A 19,088-nucleotide genomic window follows, 5' to 3' on the forward strand; every position below is an offset into this window, starting at 1 on the left:
TGTATTTGAATCTAAAGCCCTAAATCCAATGCCAAGTACAAAGGCCCGCAGTCTCCTAACACGACTCCAAAGTATGTGTCCTGTTCTACCAATGTATCTAAATTTAAGGTATTAAACCCAGCACCAAGTACAATGGACCACAGCATCTACACAAGTAAATTCCAAAGTAATGGCCCCATTATACCTTAAATCTAAATTTAAGGCCCTAAACCCAAGCACCAACCAATACCATAGAACATAGTCCCCCTACACAAATAAACTACCCCAACTTCTTCCCTGTCCCAAGATACCATGCTACTAGGCTCTAGGGACCAAAATAGGGCGGGGCACAGAATTGGCAGACAGTAGCAGGATGTGGGCTGGGGAACTGACAACAGCAGGACACTGAGATTATGGCATAAATGAGAAAAACCAAAAGGAAACGCCTTCTCTGAGCCTCCTCTCCAGCCAGCTGGAGAGCTCATTGACAATGGCTCGGCAGACCCAGGGCCTAATCTTTCATTCCCAGGGGAGAGCTCTGGAGGTTGCAGACTTCCTCTTCTACTTGGAGGCTGGAGAGGATTTTCTTCTTCCTTACCTCCATTTTATAAATACCATGGCTGTGTATATCCAGTCTCAAATTAATTATATCACTACTCATAGGTGGGAGGCAGTTAGCATACCAGAAAGGGAATTTAAGCACCAACAACAGCTGGCCTTGGTAACAAAAAGTCAAGGTAAGGCCTACTGATCACTGTCAAAATCAAACATCACTTTGATCAGCAAACAAACTCTAAGGAAGTTAGCTGCCACAAAGTAAATAAACTCTAAAGCCAAGAACAAAAATGTCAACACAGGTCTTCAGACTTCACCAAGTATTAGAGGCAGGATAGCAGAATGGGGAGAAACAAAAGCAAAGGACCAGGAGTCAAAGGGTCTCAGTTCAAATGCTGACTCTGCCCTTTCCTTTCCTATCAATGTGATCTCAGGAAGACCTTTTGCCCCACTCTGGGCCTCAGTCTCCTTATCTATAAAATGAGGATGGACATGAGGACAGAGAGAACTACAATAACTGGTGGCCAAGTTAAGTCAGCAAACATTTATAAGCATTTACTGTGCCAGGCACTGTGCCAAGTGCTGGGGATACGAAGAAAGACCAAAACAGCCCCTGCCTTCAGAGACCTTGCATTCTAATGGGGGAGACAATATGCCAACAACTAGCCACATAGGAGATACACACAGGGTATATTGGAGGTTATCTCTGAGGGAAGGCACAGGCAGGAAGCAGGGGTGGGACGAAAGTGGGGTTTAGCTGAGACTTGAAGGAAGCCAGGGAAGCTGGGGGAACCGGAAGGTGGAGACGAGAAGCCAGAGCAGTCCAGGCATGGAGAACCACCAGCGAAAAGGCTCAGGAATCTGGTATGGAGTAAAAGTGTGTGAGGAACACAAAGGAGGCCGGTGTGGCTGGATCACAGAGGCCATGGAAGGAAGTATAGCCTGAGAAGATGGGAGGAAGGGGCCAAGCGGCAAAGGGCTTGGACGGCCAAACAGAGGCGTTCCACTTGATCCTGGAGGTAACAGGGAGTAACCCAGAGTTTACTCTACCAACCTTTGTATGTCGCCTCATCTCCTACTCAGACAACGTGGGTTCTCAGAAAGTGGCGGCTTTCTCTGTCCAAGACTTTAGCATCTGGTTCCCTTTGTCACCGCAGTATGAAACGGAACGGTGCCTAAAGCATGGGTTCTTAGCCATTTATGTGTCACAGACCTCTTTTAACAGTCTCGTGAAGCTTGTAGTCCTCTTTTCAAATAATGTTTTTCTGCCTGCATCCATAATTCAAGGAAATGCTAAACTTTAGCGACAGGTTAATGAACATAAAGATGTAATTTGCTTTTCTCATTCAAGTTTCCAGACCCTGTGAGATCTATCCAAGGATTCCGTAGATCTCGGTTAAGAATCCCTACCCTGACATCTGAAGAGAGGCGTCATTAAGAAGATGCCCATTTTTATTTTTTTATTTTTAAGTTTCTTTCATTTTATTTTATTATTCTTGCTGACTTTCTGCCCTGTTGAAGGACCGTCCATACTAAATAACCACTCCAGCCTATTTCCAACCTCTGCTTCAGCAGAAGTTGGGGATTTATGGAGCAAGGCAAAGTCGGAGGGATTCCCAAGAGAGTCACCAGTAAGAAAAGGAGCTGGAGAAGAGTTTGCTTCAATGGAAGAGATCACCTGCCACCTTGGATCAGTCCTTGCTGCTCATCCACTCTTTACAATAGGAGCTTCTGAAATTGGATGTGGTCGAGATTCTAATAAAGTCACATGGCTCAAGATCCAGGGACCACAGATCTAAAGTTGGAAGGGATCTCAAGCAGTCATCCAATCCAACCCCTCATTTTACAAATGAGGAGACCGAGGCCCAGAGAGGCAATAGAAGGTCACAGAGGGGGGATGCAAATTTAGTTTCTCTTAACTCCAAATCCAGGGCTCTCTACACAGTGTCACACAGCCTCTAATTCTGATCCACTTTTCTTCATCCCAGCAGTATAACTAAGGTGAGGCCAGTGTGGCACTGAATCGAAGGGAAGGAAAGGAGAAGGGAAAGGCATAAGCATTAATAGAGTGCCTACTATGTACCAGCCACTGTGATGTGGATACAAAGGTCCCCTAAGGGTTGAGTTGCCCTTTCCCTGGTTAATCCTCTAACCTGAAGATGCCCTAAAGTCTCTTGATACAAAGGTACCCTAAGGGTTGAGTTGCTCTTTCCCTGGTGCTCTAAAGTCTCCTCCCCTTATCTTGAAATATCACAAAACTTCCCCTTATCCTGGACCATGGAATTCCTTGTCTCCCCCCATCCTGGGTCATAAAAATTCCCTTTGTCTCCTTTATCCTGTCCTTATAAAAACAAGCTTCTGTTCCTCCATAAATTGCTAGTCCTTCTGACAGGGCTAGCCTGCTGCTTTTGTGTCAATAAAGCTCCCAATGGCAACAGAGAAGGTCTAAGTGAATTCTTTCACATCTGAACCAGCTCTCCCAATTCTGACCTCATCAACTGTGCTATGTGCTTTTTATAAATATCATTTCATTTCATCCTTACCACAACCCTGAAAGGTAGGTGAAACTATTGTTATCCTCATTTTTATAGTTAAGGAAACTGAGGCAGACAGAGGTTAAGTGACTTGCCCAGGGTCACGCAGCTAAGAAGCATGTGAGCCTGGATTTTAACTCAGATCTCTGTGACTCCAGGCCCAACACTCTATCCACCACGTCTATCCCCTCTGGACCAGCAATTCCTCCCTATCTTATACCCACAGCTCAAGACTTCAGAACCGTTCACCCTTCAAACCCCAAAACCATTCCAGGGCGCACCCCTTCTCCACTAGATTCCACCTTGCAGAATGGAATGTCTGCAGGAGGCAGGGGGAGAGAGGGCAGGTAGGTCAGCTATCTGAAGACCGCCAAGTGTACCTGGGAGGTCTGACCCAGGACCAGGAATCTGCCCCCGACTCTACCTCCTTCTTCTTCATCTTGAGTTGTTCCTGGAACTTGGCATACTCCCGCTCCTGCTCAGCCCGGATCCTCTTCGCCTCCTCCCGCCGGCGGAGCGCGTGGTCCTGCTCCATCTTCTCAACCTGCTGCTTCTGCTGCCGCTCCAGGTTCTCCAGTTCCGTGTCATAGAATTTCTTCTTGGCCTGGGCGGAGGGAGACAAGGACAATCCCAGAGTTTACTAGACTCTTCTGACCACTTTATAACAGGCAGAGGCAAGAGGCTTATAAGCTATGCTGATTTAGACCTGGGTTCAAGTCCTGGTTCTTGCTCCAGGAAACCCTCATGGGACAGGAAGATTGGGCCCCCAGCTCTTCTGGGCTGTGTCCCAGCCCAGCCCTGACCCGCCTTCTGGCTTCTGTCCTCATTAGCCCCAAAAGGGGAAAGGGGAAGACTGGCATCAGTTTCCACTTTCAGCAGAAAAGGGAAAAGACTAAAAGAGAAGCCAACAATATTTCCATGGTGGTAGGCCAAGGCTTCCTTTATTTACTCCCTCACACAAAGTTTAGACCCATAAAGAAGGGTAAGTATCCCTGGGAGGCATAATCAGCATCCTCGTACTGGGGCCTGGAGATAGGAGCTAATAGTCAGGAGGAGGGGTCATTCCAGCCATGCCTCTCATGGGAACAGCCACTAGATTATCAGCCCTATTTTTGTCCATCAATAGGCTATATGGTGTGGTAGAAAGAACCTTATACCTGGACCAGGTTCAAATCCCACCTTTGCTTCTTATAACCTGTATTGACCTTAAGCTTAACCTCTCCAGGCCTCTTTTTCTTCATTTGTAAAATTATAGGGTTAGCCTAGATGACGTCTATGGTGACTTGTAGCTTTAAATCTACACTCCTATGATCCTTTCAGTCTAGAAAACTTTTGCCAAGAGTTTCCTATTCAAATACAAATATCCCTGGGGAAAGTCATACCCTTATCAAATATGTCATTATTTCTGAGTATAAATGCTTTCTTTCAGTTATTCATTCATTAAATACATATGTGCACATGTATGTACATGGAGAGGGAAAAGGTGAGGGGGAGAGGAGGAGAGGAGGGGGGAAGAGAGAGAAGGGAGAGAGAAAAGAGAGAGAAGGGGAGGGAGGAGAAAGCAGGGGAGAAGAAGGGGGGGGAGAGAAGGAATTAGCTAAGAATGGGACACAGAAGATGGCATTCATGCTGGAGAAACACTGGTATAAAAATACATTTGAAGAGACTGTCCGTGTCTCACTGTAGACTATCATATTTGGTCTAATGTGACCCTCTCTTCTTTTCAGACCAAAGGTTAATGATCTCCAGGTCCCTGCAGCGGTCCAGGAAATGCTGCTTTCATGACCTGGGCTGTCCTATCAGCTTTTTCAGTTGGGCTGTTTCTAAGGAAAGATTAAGCTAGTGAACCCTTTCCCCACTCACATTTATTTCTTGCTCAAAGCGTCTCTGCATCTGGTCCAGCTGCAGCTCATGTTTGCTTGTCAGCTGGGTCTGGTTACGATGCTCCTCCTTCTGGAGCAGACGCAACTCTCGGAGCTCTTGGCGCCTGAAGGGTTGAAACAGGAAGGAGAAGAGGAAAGAAAAAGAAAAGAGGAAAGGAGGGATAGAGGGAGGGAGGAAAGGAAGACAGGAAGGAGGAGGGGAGGGAAGAAAAGAAAAAGGAAGGGAGAGAAGGGAGATAGTAAAGGAAGAAAGGAAGGAGAGGGGAAAGAAAAAAAAAGAGAGGGAAGAAAAGGAGGGAGAAAGGAGGCATTTATTAAGTACTTACTATGTTAAGCACTGTGCTAAGCTTGGCAACCAAAGGTCATCCAGCTGGCCCTATGTGGGGCAAACATTGTAGGTGAATCACTTTTCACACACAGGGAAAGCCTGAACTAACATGGTAAGATGCAGAAACTGAATTGCATAGGACATTGAAAGCCTGGTGTGGTAGACAGAACAACGGACTCAGGGTAGGAAAGCTCTGCCACTAAATCCTGGGCAAGTGACCTTACCTCTCTGGGCTTATCTCCTCACTTTTAAAATTAAGAGAGGAGGTGCGAGTAAAGGGGATCTCCAAGCTCATTTTCAGCTTTACCATTCTACGATTCTGGGAATCCTGTTAAAGGAGTCTGCTTTATGAGGGGCATTTCTTGGTAATTGAATAAAGCTGACTGAATTAGATGCAGGTTAACTCCCTCAAGGGAAATGTTTTATAAATCCTTAAATACCGATAAGCTCTCTCAGAGACCTAACCAGAATCTCCCCTCTTCACAATGCCTCTGTGGGTCTCACCAAGTTAACTCAGCCTACAGGGTCCACCTAAAAATTCCAACCTGCTTTTTCCATACCCCATGGCTCTGTAATTTATAATGTTAACTAACCTCAGAATGCCTTCCAGCCTGTGACTGAGAAAAAAGACCCCATACTTAGCCCATCTTGAATCTCGATGTAACTTTCAAAAACAGGTTCTAGAGTTTCTGGACTCACCAAGGTTGCCAGCTGAGCCCAGCTGCCAAGCTTCTCCTCTGTCTAGGAGTAGGAGAGATGATGGCAAGAGATACCAACATCATTTTTACTAACATAACTTCCCTACAAGGGGATGGGCATGATGTTTTTGGAAGAAGGGGATGAAAGGCAATGAATCCAAAAGGGCAGAGATGAGAAATCCAGAAGTATTTCTATATCTCTATCTTTAAAACAATAGCAATATCATATTGTCCGGGGTCCAGGCATTGGAAAGAACACTTAATGGGGGAGGCTAAGAAGGGTTTAGCAACATTTCAAGAAAAGTACTGACCACCAGCATTACAGCTACAGGCACTCAAATGTCACAAGAGGCTGAGTCCTCCTCTTCCTCCCTCTCCCCTTCTCCTCCTCCTCTTCTTCCTCTTCTCCTCTCTCTCTCTCTGAGCTCTGCCTGAGGCCCTCATTACTCTGAATGCCTTCATAACTTAAGGGAAATTCAAACTCACAGACTACAAGTAAGCAGGGAGAAAAAAGAAAAAAGACTACTTATTAACAAGTGCCCTCCTCTTCACCTCAGTGAAATCTCATCCACATTACCTGAGCAGAACACAGCTTCTCTGTTCATTTTAGAGGAGCTCAGCCCAGTTCCAAGGCCAAAGGGCAGCCTCACTAAATAAGGCATCACAGAGCTGGAATTCCAACTTATGAAACCTGAGCTACTATTGGGCGGAGATAACATTGACAGGGGATATAGGATAAATTGAGCTTTATAAAGTACTTCTGAGGAGGTGTTTCCTTCCCCCTACAGAGCCTGAGCCTATCCCAAGGGACCAGCTGAACAGAAAACAGTCTAATCCAATGTAGGCTTTGCCTAGTAGGTGGGATGCCAGGAGGTTTTCATAGGGAAGCAGCTGTCTATCTAGAATGGACTCCCAAATCCCTATAGCCGATGGAGAACCCTAACATACAGTTCAATTTGTCTTTGAAATGTGTCTCGTAGTTATTTAAACCGTAGCATACCTTCTTCCTCTTCCCCCACTAAGCAGAGGCATTCCCACCACCCCCCTGCCCTAAGACTCTTGACTAGGCTCTCTTGGCTTTTTACTCGGAGAAACTGCTTCCACTCCCTGAGCTCCAACAATCACCACCAGATGGAAGACTTCTAAATCTCTCTCCAAAACCAACCCTAACCCCTCGGTAGTGAAAAAAGTGAAGGATTTGGACTCAGGAGAGGCCTGAATTTGAATTCAGCCTCTGGCATTTACCAACCGTGCAGCTATGGGCAAACCATTTATCCTCCGTGAGCTTCGGTTTCTCTATCTGGAAAATGGGAATGATAATAAGAATGCCTACCTTACAGGGTTGGGGGGAGACACCATAGGTAAGGTGCTTTGCAAACCTGCAACATTACTGCAATGTCAGCTCCTCCTCCTCTTTCTCTCCCCCAGCAGCAGGCACACTCTTCCTATAGCCTACAAAAATCTCTAGCTGGATGCCCCACTGGCTTCTCGAATTCAACATGTCTAAAGCTGGCTCACCCTCTTTCCACCCCAAACCATCTTCTCCCGACTTGCTGTTTCTGCTAATGGTTCCATCGTTCTTCTAGCCACCTAAGCTTCGGACCCCAGAGTCCTCTTTGATTCCTTATCCCCATGATCGATCCATTACCAAGGCTTATCATTCTCTCTATAATGTCAGTCAAATCCATTCTCTCCATGGTTATTATTACTGCCGATAATAATAATAGCTCACATTTACATAATACTCTAAGATTGCCAAAGTGCTGTTTGGCAGCTAGGTGGTACAGTAGACAGAGTACCAGGCCTGGAGTCAAAAAGATCCGAGTTCAAATCTGGCCTCAGATACTTCCTAGCTGTGTGGCCCTGGACAAGTCACTTAACTTCTGCCTGCCTCAGTTTTATCAACTGCAAAATGAGGATAATAACACTTACCTCCCAAGGCCATTGTGAGGATTAAATGAGATAATATAAAGCACTTAGCACAGTGTCTGGCACATGGTAGACACTTTCATAAGTCTTTGTACCCTTTGCCTTTTTTACATACTTTATCTCACTCGATCTTCAAAGAAACTCTGTGAGGTAGGTACTATTAATTATCCTGATTTTATAAATAATGAAACAAAGGCTCAAAGAGAATAAAAGAATTATGTAAGATCATGCAGCTACAAAGTGTCTATGACAGATTTTGAACCCAGGCCCCCGACGCTGCCTCTTCTCAGTCTGATCTGAGAAGCAAAATCTATAGGGTGACTTCATTTTAGAAGGCAGCCCAAATTTCCCCATCCTCGTCCCAATCTTTTCTCCCTAAAGAAGAAATAATCCAAGTAAACTCCATGGCTGCTGCTCCAATTAAAAAAAAAAGGCATCTGCTTGCCTGAGAAATCTCATCTCTTCATCTTTCTTCTCATCCTCACTGATGATCTTGGACGTGGTGATGCTCACCTCCACGCCATCCACAACAAACTTCCGGGTGCGCTTCAAGGTTTTGTTGTGCAGCCTGGATTCCTGGCCAGGAAAGAAGAAGAGGCAAAGCTTACCAATCCAACCAAGAATAAAAGAACCATATCCTAAATCCCTAACACAAAGTCTTATACTTTTTAGGCACAGAATAAATGTTTATTGACTTGAGCTGAACTTACTCATCTTCGGGCCAATGAAGTATTCCATCTCTGACATGGGCACAAGGAAATCTTTTTTTATTTTGCTTTTTTTTTTTTTGTTGGCAGGACAATTGGGGTTAAGTGACTTGTCCAAGGTCACACAGCTAGTAAGTGTGTCAAGTGTCTAAGGCCGCATTTGAACTCAGGTCCTCCTGACTCCAGGGCAGGTGCTCTACTCACTGCTCCACCCGAAATCATTTTTAAGGTCATAGTACTCTTCCTTAATGTCAACTTCAAAAGATAAGGGATGCTCTGTCCTCCACAAATATTCCTAGTTTGCCTCGACAGGTCAGGTTTAAACTCTTATTGCCCATTTCCTTTCTTCTAGCCCTCATATCTATTTTGTCACTGACTCTATTTGATTCTACCTCTGAAAGGTCCCTTTGTCTTGTTGTCTTTCTTTGCCACCATCCTAGTATATACTTTGTCCCCTACTCCAGGGGGCCCCAGAATGTGAACAAAATCACAGATGTTAGGCCTGGAAATTTATCTAGTCCAAACTTGTCACTTTACAGATGAGGAACCTGAGGCTCAGAAAAATGAAGTGACTTGTCCAAGGTCACTCAGCTAATATGTGAGACCCAAGTCCAATGCTCTTTCCATTTATACCACACCAACATCTGGATTAAAGCAACAACCTCCTTGACTACAGTCTCTCCTTCATTCTAATCTACATGGCAAACCAATGTCAGGCTATTGGCAATGTCAGGCATTGACATTATAGTCAAGAGACTATAATGATGCTGATTATATCATGTTTAAACATTTCTCCATGGATTTCTGGACCCACCATGATCTGGCCCTACCCTGCCTCTCCAATTTCATTTTCCAGTGCAACCCAACATAGAAACTCTAGCTCTAATCAGATGGGTCTCTTAACAGTTGTGTGACCCCTGAGCAAGTCATTTAACACTGTTTGCCTCAGTTTCCTCGCCTGTAAAATGAGCTTGAGAAGGAAATGGTGAATCACTCCAGTATCTTTGCCTAGAAAACTCCAAATGAGGTCACAGAGAGTCAGCCACAACTGAAATCACTAAACAGCAACTGGATTCTCTAATTCACTCCCCACAGAAGCTATTCCAAACCTCTTCTTTCTTCAAGCTACCCACTTCTCTCAACTGAGGATCTCACCTCTTAATTAAAAAAAAAAAGAAACAAACCATGTTCATTGATTCTCCCTTGCCTTAAGCATCCCTAACCCATTACCCACCCTTTAGAATCCAGCTCGAGTCCCACATTTTCCATGAACACGCTGACCTTATTTTTCAAACCAAAAATTAGGACATACAGTTTAATAAAAGATATCCCCTCTGTGAAGCTGCAAAATAGTGTTCTTCTTCCTTTTCTTAAAATCAGGCCACCATGTCCATGTATTCTTCCTTGACTATTCTAAACCCTCATTGGGGTCCATAGTCTGGACATAATTCCACACTTAGTTATATAATGTCTTGTGTTATTTAGTGGGTTATCACCAAAAGCTAGGGATAACCAATGGAGAACCCACATACTGCACTAGTATACTCACAAAATCAAGGAAGGAAAGCCTGTCCCCATGCCCAGCAGGGTGGATGGACTAATTTCTCTGAAGTGAACCAAAAGGAACATTTGGATGAGAGACAAACAAGAGGAACAGCTTGGAAGGGCTGTGATCTACATCATTGGAAGGAATGCCCACATTAAGGAGAGCATAGATGCATCAGAGCACTTTTTGGTGATGGTTTAATTGTTTTCATCTTGTTTACCCATACAAACTGTTAGCTTTTTGAAGGCAGGGTCCAACAGGGTCCTACGCTACTTCTGTATCGCCAGCATATAAGCCAGTGCGACTCAATTGGTTATTGATTTTAGATGTCATCTACGATTTCAAATTTTTCAAAAAGCTATTCATATTTCCAGTCAACTAGCATTTATTAAGCACCTGCTGTATGCCAGGTACTGTGTGCTAAGGATACAAAAAAGGAGAAAAATCAGTTCATGCCTCTGGGGGGCTCACAGTCTAATGAAGGATATGGCACACAAACAACTATGTACAAATAAGATACACACAGGATAAATTGGAGGTAGTATTAAAGGAGAGGAACTAACAGTAAAGAGGACTGGGAAAGGCTTCTAGCAGCATATGGGACTTTGGCCATAACATATACATTTGCTACGGTAATATTTCCTTCTATTGGTCTTGAACTTAAGATTTTTAAGTAAATAGGGATGATTCCCTGGTTCTAATAAGTTGGAATTTGGTAGAAAAGTCTGCGCTTGCCCCATCCATTTTTTTTTTGGAGGGCAGAAGGCAAGACAAATGGAGTTAAGTGATATGCCCAAGGTCATACAGCTAGTGTTAAGTGTCCGAGGACAGATTTGAACTCAGGTGTTCCTCCTGACTCCAGGGCCAGTGCTCCATTTACTGCACCACCTAGCTGCCCCCATCCATTCATTTTCCAAAAAGCACAGTGTTAAGTGCTGAAGAGAAAGAGGCAAAAGAGACAAAAAAAATAGTCTCTGCCTTCCAGGAGCTTACATTCTAATTAAAGGAATGAATATGAGAGAACAAGAGGAGAGAGAGAACACAAACAGCCTGAGGCATAAAGAAGGTCCTATTCAGGAAGATGGCATTTAAGCTGAGTCTCAAAGGAAGATAAGAGCCCTAGCAGAGGAGAGAGTGCATGCCAAGCCCGGGTGATCACTTATGCAAGGGCATAAAGAAGTGGGAGATGGAATGCCAAGTTTGGGGAAACAACAAGTACGTTAGTTTGGCTGAAATGTAGCATGTGTGAAAGGAAGTATAGGAAGTAAGTCTAGAAAGATAAGGTGGAGCCAGATTGCAATGAATCTGATGAATGCCAAGCTTTGGATTGTGAGTTTCAGCACTGAAGATTCTTGCTTTCCTGCCGCCATCTTGGCTCCGTCCATGCACTGAAGATTCTTGAAAAGGGGAGTGTTGTGGTCAGTCTTGTGCCTTAGAAAGATTATTTTGGCAAGTGTGCAAAAGATGAATTGGAAAGGAGATATGAAACCCCCCAAGTTTTTATAGAGCTCTGAATATAGACACCCCTCAACCTCTATATTTCTGGTCTAAAGACTTTTCCTATTGTTTGACCTAATGTAAACACTGGCTTAGAAGCCAGATCAAGACTATGTGCCACTATAGGGAGCGATGGAAAGAGGGAATGAGGTCAACCATTTGCTGCTCTAGTCAATATTCCTACCTTCCAGAGAGGAGAAAGAAAATCACCGAAGGTTCAACAGGAGAAGGAGAACAGCCTGATGGTTCTGTGCTCCTCCCTCCACCCTGACACAATGAGGCATCCCAGCAGGCAGTTGCCAGTGGAATTCAATTAACCACATGTGGATTATCCACTTTCTACTTCATTCTCACCATTTGGCACACTCAGCCCTTTTCCTATACTACCTAGCAAGTACGGGCTCGGGGAATGCAAAGTCATTATTAACCAATTGATGCCAAGTGGAATGAGGCTGGTAAATTGACTACCCCCAAGGAGCCTCTGAATATACTCAAAGGCTAAATACAAATGACTTTTACATTATCTGTGGTTCTGGTTTATCTGCCCAGCAACATTAGTTTGTCCTTTTGGAAACCTAAGAAGCTAACCCATCTCTCTCCTAGTTTCTCCCCAACCCCCATCAATAGGATCAGAAACATCCCTCAAAGGGGGATGAAAGAACTGACAGAGAATTATGTTTTCCTTCTCATTGTATCTGGTTTATGTATAAGTTAATCATGAGAATACGCCACATGGCCTTCACTGTAATGCAAAACGACTGTTGGCTAAATGCCTAGAAGCCAAGTCAGGAAATTCTGCCCAAGTCACAGAGTTCTGAACCAGATTCCAGAATTTAGTTCCAAAGAAATTTTCAAGGTCAAGGTAACTAAAGAGACTGACAAGGTTTATAAGAGCAGACACCCTAACAAAGGAGAAGATGCATCATGGGAAGGGGGAGAGAGGATGGGCAGAGCACCTTTAAAGGGAAATCACAGATCTCAAGGCAACAGGGACATCAGATGTCACCTAGTCTAAACTTCCTCATTTTACATGTGAAAAAACTGAAGTTCAGTTGTTTAAACAAGGTCACACAGGTAGTAGATAGCAGAGGAGAAATTTGAATTTGGAATCTCTGTAAATACAGCGCTGCTGACTTTCTGGGTCTTTGATCAAGGGCTAACATCCAAGTGTCAGTGAAAATCCTATCAATCAATCAATCAAAGCTGTCTCTACAGGCCAGCTTCCTCCCCAGTCTGTGACAATAGGAAGGGAAGGCCTAGGCTCTGGATTTGGAGACAGGATATCCCCAGTAGAATGTAAGCTCCACTAAGAGAAGGGATTATTTTTTTGTTTTGTCTTTGTATACACAGCAGGTAGCACAGCGCCTTCTTTACACAGAGAAGGCCCCTGATAAGAGCAGCTGACATGTATAAAGTGTTTGAGATTTGCTTAAGCACACATTAAGGCAGCTGGTTGGGTACGTTGGACAGAGCACTGGGCCTGGTGTCAAGAAGACTCATCTTTAAAATCGGGCCTCAGACATTTACTAGCTGTGTGACCCTGGGCAAGCCCCTTAACCCTGTTTGCCTCAGTTTCCTCATCTGTAAAATGAGCTGGAGAAGGAAATGGCAAACCACTCCAGTACCTTTGCCCAGAAAACCCCAAACAGTGTCACAAAGAGTCGGACACAACGGAAGAGAACGAACAACAATAAAGCAGACATTGTTCCATTTGATCCTTAACTCAATCCTGAAAGGTAGGTAACTGTCATTCTCATTTTTCAGAAGAAATTATGATGGAACACCCCAACCCCATTCCTTTTCAGAGGTGGGCTGTACACGGGCACGGAACATCACAGATATTTTCAGAATTTTTCAATGTATTGATCAGTTTTGCTGATTTTTTCTCTTTTTCCTTTTTTTTCTTTAAAAATATTTTTCTTTAAAAAATATTATTTGTTATAAGGGATGGACTCTCTGAGAAGGGAAGTAGGAAATATCCTGGCACAAAGTCTAGTGATAGAAAAAACAAAAAGATATCAGTAGAAATTTATTTTTAAAAGAAAGAAATGAAGATGGAAAGTGGTCAAGTGACTTGCTTTACTCCACACAGTGAGTCAGTGTCTGCAGGAGATCTGAAGGCAGGTCTTCGGACTCTCACCATCCTACCACACGACCTTAATAACCGGTTGTTCAACTGGAGGGCAATGACCTGTGACTGTTAGTGTTAGGCTGTTGGTGGCAGTTCTGTCCTGCATGCAAACTTGCCTTCCATTGTAAACACATTTCCCAGATGCACCTGTGAATGGTGTAATGGAAAGCATCGGATACGGAGGTGGAGGCCTTGCTTTCAAAGCCCAGCTCTGCTACTTACTACCTCTGTGACTTTGGGTAACTTATTTCACCTTTCTAGGACTCAGCGAGGGGGATGGACTAAATCAGGCGTGTCAAACTTACATAGAAGCAGATCCCCTGTAGCTGCAGATAGACTTAGAAAACCACAAATTGACATTATCTGTATTGTATTTGCTGCTGTTGTTAAATGTTGTTAAACATTTCCCAATTTTCATACTGGTTTGGTTGTACTTGGGAGTTTTGCTCCCAGGACTGGTAGACTGTAGAGCAGGCCATGAGTTTGGCACCTCTGGACTAAATGACCACTAAGGCCCCTTCCAAGTCAAAAACTATGAAGTTTCAGTCTGCTTCCATAGTTGGGGTCTACTTCATTTCATCTGTGTCCTTTACTGGTCTAACCACTGCTCCTGCCTCATCAGGTCTCTTCTTCCCCGGATGACCCTGGAATTCCCCTTTTCCCCTGTTACCAATTCTACTGCTTCCTCTTTTGTACAATGCTTCCTTTCCTCCTTTTCTATTGCCAAATAAAATTTTACCGTATTGAATCAAAAAAAGGAAACAAACAAAAAGAAAAAACAGAGAAATGACCAAAACTAAGCTAAGCTTTCAAAACAGAACAAAGGAAGGATGTTGTTTGAAAATAAACACATCTAAACACATACACACAGGCACCAAACAGGGATGTCTCTGGCCAATGGTTTCTTTCCTCTTAGATTTGAAAGACCTCATTAATCTAGACAAGGCCTTCCTGGTTCAACTTTATTGGCACCCAGCAAACTCCTGTAGTTACAGAAGTTAGCCTTTCTTTCCCTGCAGAACAATAAAGGTCTAAGATGAAAGGAAAAGAGGAAGGACTCAATTTGATTATGTACAAGCACATGCACAGACACCGAACCTCCATCTGATAGTGAGGGCTCCCTACTTTGTAATGTACTGCAAACCTCAAAGCGGTCTGTGCCAATGTCATTTGCCAAAGAGTAGTTTAGCAGTGGTGGGTGTAGGCTGCCTGAATGAGTGAAGCCATGGCCTGGAAAGGAATGTTTTTAAATACTCCTCAAAAGAAGATGGCAAAGGATGTTTCTGTAGGATTTAGTATGCAGCAGCACGGTGTAGGGGATAGGGCACTGGACTTGAAATCAGGAGGACCTGGGTTCAAATCCAACCTCAGACATTTACTAGATGACATAATCTGGGGATAGATACTCTCTGAGCCTCAGTTTCCACATCTGTAAAATGGCCAAATAGTATCGGGTTGTTGTGAGGATCAATTTATATATACTGTGTCTGTATGTATGTGTGTGTGTGTGTGTGTGTGTGTGTGTGTGTAAAGCACTATGTTAATGCTACCTCTTATTATTGACTTGGTATTGATCGCTGTTCCACTCACCTTTAAGCAGATGGGCGTACTCTTGTAGTAACAAAAGCCAATATATACTTTTGCTAAAGTAATGATACCAATAAAGACACTGAGTGTCAGAGCTGCCCTTGGAGTTAGGAAAATCTGGATTCAAGTCTTGCCTCTCATACTGCAAGGCCATGTGACCCTGGGCAAGTCTCTTATCCTTTGAGGGGCCCCCAAACTATTCTGTAAGACTAAAAGTTGCAGAGCAGGCCCCCATCTACCAGAGTTAGAGGGAGCATCCTCCCAGAGAGTTATCTTTTCCATTCAATTCGATAAACATTTTTAAGTACCTACTACATGCTTAAAGGGCAGAGGATACAAAAAGAGGCTAAAGACAATCCCTGCCCACGAGGAGATTACCATCCAAATGAGGGGGTGGGGCAGAGGAGGGGTGGCAAGAGTAGTATCTACAAAGCAAGATATACACAAGATAAGGAGATAATTAACTGAGGGAAGGCTCCAGAATCACTAGAAGTTGGGGAAGGCTTTTTTTCCTTCGCTAATTAAAGAAAAAAAAAACAGCTAATGCTTACATACATACAGTTTACAAAACACTTTCTTCACAACAAACCCAAGAAGTTGAGAGTATGGGTATTCTTGTCCTCATTCTAGAGATAAGAACCTCTGGCCCGGAAGGGTTATGTGACTTGCCCAAGGTCCTACGGCTAGTGAGTGGAAGAGTTAGGATTTGAACATAGGTGTTCAGACACCAAGCAAGAGGCAGCAGGTGGTGTATGGATGGAATGCTGGACCGGGAGTAAAGATCTGAGTTCAAACCCAACCTCAGACATTCATTAGCTGTGGAACCCTAAGGCAAGTCACTTAACCTTTATTTGCCTCAGTTTCTTTACCTTGTTGGTGAAATGGATATAATCGTAGCCCCTACTTCCTGGGGTCACTGTAAGTATGAAATGAGATAATGCTTGTAAAGCACTTTGCAAAACACAAAGCATTATATAAATCCTAGTTCTTACTAATATTATTATGACTGCCAGGCATTGTGAATCTTTCTACATCTTGTGGTTGTACAATTGTTTCAGCGGGGGTTTTCTTGGCAAAGACACTGGAGTGATTTGCCATTTCCTTCTCCAGCTCATTTTACAGATGAGGAAACTGAGGCAAACAGGGTGAAGTGACTTGCCCAGGGGTCACACAGCTAGGAAGTGTCTGAGGTCGCATTTGAACTCAGGAAGATGAGTCTTCCTGACTCCAAATCTACTGCTCCACCCACTGAGCCATCTAGCTGCCTACCACGTCGGACCTTCTACCCAGTAGAAGGCAGGCTTCTTGAGGGTACAGCTTTGCAGCACCGGCACTTAGCACAATACCGGCACACAACAGGCACTTGATAAATGCTCGTTGAACTGAATGTAATTGTTTATTAATGAAAACTATTAGTGACAAAGTGAGCCACCTAGGAGGCTCTCTTGGAATTAGACCCCGGAAGTGAACAATGAGAGGGCTTTCACCTCCTTCTGGGTTATACTAGGATCTTAAACCAAACTAGAAACAAAAATCCGGAAGAGAATCCAAAAGGACATTTATATGAATTTAATAACAATAACTAGCCTTTACGTAGCACTTAAAGGATTTGCAAGATACTCAACATATATTATGTCATTTGATCCTCATGACCCTGAGATACATGCTATTATTATCCCCATTATTACAGAAGAGAAAACTTGAGACTAAAAGAGAGTAAGTGATGTGCCGATGGTCACAGATTTTGGGATGGGGGTGGGGGGCGCAATTGACGTTAAGTGACTTGCCCAGGGTCACACAGCTAATAAGTATCTGAAGCCAGATTTGAACTCGGGTCCTCCTGACTCCAGGGCCAGTGCCCTATCCACTCTATCTACCTAGCTGCTCCTGAAGTCAGGTCTTTTTGACTCCAAATCTGGTGCTTTTGTCTATTATACCACCAAATTTTCTTAAATTAAATTCAAATCAAGTTTAATCAAAGGTTTTAAAAAAACTAGTTGGCAAATTCAAACCAGAATCAATATATGTTCTAAGTCTACTGAACTGGAACAAAACCAAGAGATCATCATATTTCCCGAATCAAACTCATTTCCCCTGGTGTGATTCCCCTGGCTCAGGCAGGATTCAGTCAAAGCTCAAACCTTACCTTCAGAGACAATGAACCCGACTCCCTGTTTAGAGACAAGTCAGAGGAGAGTGACACACTGTAATCCATGCTCTCAGAGGCAGAGAGGCTCCCACAGTCTGAGTCTGTCTTGGATTTGCCAAGGGAAATTTGAGCAGGAGGTTCTAGACTCCCATTGGCAATCTTTTCACCCACTAAGTTCTCCAGGATGCTGCTCGTGGGCCGGCTTCGATTTCCCTTATTGCTTTTGTTGGTAGCAATGTCCAAGTCGTTGCTCTGATGGTTAGGGAAAGGTTTCTCCTCCATGGTTGAAACTTTGGCATCCAAGAATCCTGGTGGTGCACTGAATCGATATTTCCCTGGGGCTGTAGGTACAGCTTTGCTATCCTCATTTCCAGGTAGGTCAGAACTGCTTGTGGTTTGAACGGAGTTGCCACCATCTCCCTGGATGGCGGCAATTTCTCCACCTAAAAGCTTGTCACTGGGCTTATCTAGGCTGCCTTTGGGCTCAATGGGGACAGGAGGCGATATCTCTGGGAGCTTCTCTCCATCAAAACTCAGTTGACTCACTTCTGAAGACTCCCTCTTGTGTTTCCCTGAGGGCTTTTAAGAAAATGATGTAAAATCAATTATTTCTACATATTTTAAGTTTTTAAAAAAAATTATTCTGAACTTAACAAACACCAAATAAAATATGCATTTCCATATATGTAGTGGGGCCAAAAAAGAAAACTGTTCTTAAAACAGCAGATCTCTATAATATACAGCTCTTTTGTCTTTTTAGGTAGAGTAAATCTAATCTGTAGCTTTCAAAGCTGTCCTGCTTGTTTGTGCTTCTTTCTAGCCCTCTTTCTGTTCGGTTCTCTACATTTTTTAAAAAGATGCCTCTATGACCTTATTTCCATACATTTTAATAAGAAGATTTAAGAGTTAGTAGCCACCAAAATCAATGGGATCTAAGAAGGCCTGGAACCTCTAAAGCCTAGTTCTCTTATATTTTTTTTCCCTTCTTTTGAGAACACTTTTTGGGTGGTTTGTGTTTTTTTTGCCCTCTTCCTCACACTTCTCACTGAGATTGGAGTGTATAGTGTCAATTAATAATTACTAATCACCACTCTCTCTCCGTGTAGTGCTTGTGTGTAAATGTAGTGGGGGCGGGAGAGATATGGCTCATGTCTCCTCCGTCTCTCCCTCTCCCCCAGTTCTTGATGCGGCACTAGGCACATAGTAAATACTCAAAAATACTTATCGAAGAAATAAAGGAATGAGAAAGAAACCTCAATGAGGCCAAGGCAGGGCTGTCCATTTCATTGTTATATTCCCTTTTTAGGTCATTTCGTTGTTATTGTTATTGTCACTTTCAGGAATCCATGAACATGTATAATTAGCTAAAAAGTAATCTCCTGGAGGGAAGGGCTAGCTAATATGTAACCATACAAACATCTCCCATGAAACAGGGACATATCCCCATCTCCCATGATGCCTTGGAGAAAGGTGACTCCTTGGCAAAAGTTTCCCAGGACTCATTTCACATGAGATCAGACTGCCTATGGTATGAAATGATCCCTCATATACAAGAATGAACTTGA

At 43.6% G+C, this 19,088-nt stretch overlaps 1 protein-coding gene across 2 annotated transcripts in view; it reads right to left on the reverse strand.

Moving 5' to 3' along the window:
- STK10 (serine/threonine kinase 10) overlaps positions 1-19,088 on the reverse strand; it is a 129,700-nt gene that overhangs the window by 24,271 nt on the left and 86,341 nt on the right. For both annotated transcript variants that reach the window (XM_036750493.1, XM_036750494.1), the window contains 4 exons: positions 17,521-18,102; positions 8,352-8,482; positions 4,932-5,055; positions 3,493-3,672 (listed from right to left, as the gene is read on the reverse strand). In XM_036750493.1, the coding sequence (XP_036606388.1) occupies positions 3,493-3,672; positions 4,932-5,055; positions 8,352-8,482; positions 17,521-18,102 (1,017 nt within the window). The remainder of the gene's footprint in view (positions 1-3,492; positions 3,673-4,931; positions 5,056-8,351; positions 8,483-17,520; positions 18,103-19,088) is intronic.

The sequence above is a fragment of the Trichosurus vulpecula genome, chromosome 3, assembly GCF_011100635.1.
Source record: "Trichosurus vulpecula isolate mTriVul1 chromosome 3, mTriVul1.pri, whole genome shotgun sequence".
Classification (NCBI taxonomy): Eukaryota; Metazoa; Chordata; class Mammalia; order Diprotodontia; family Phalangeridae; genus Trichosurus; species Trichosurus vulpecula.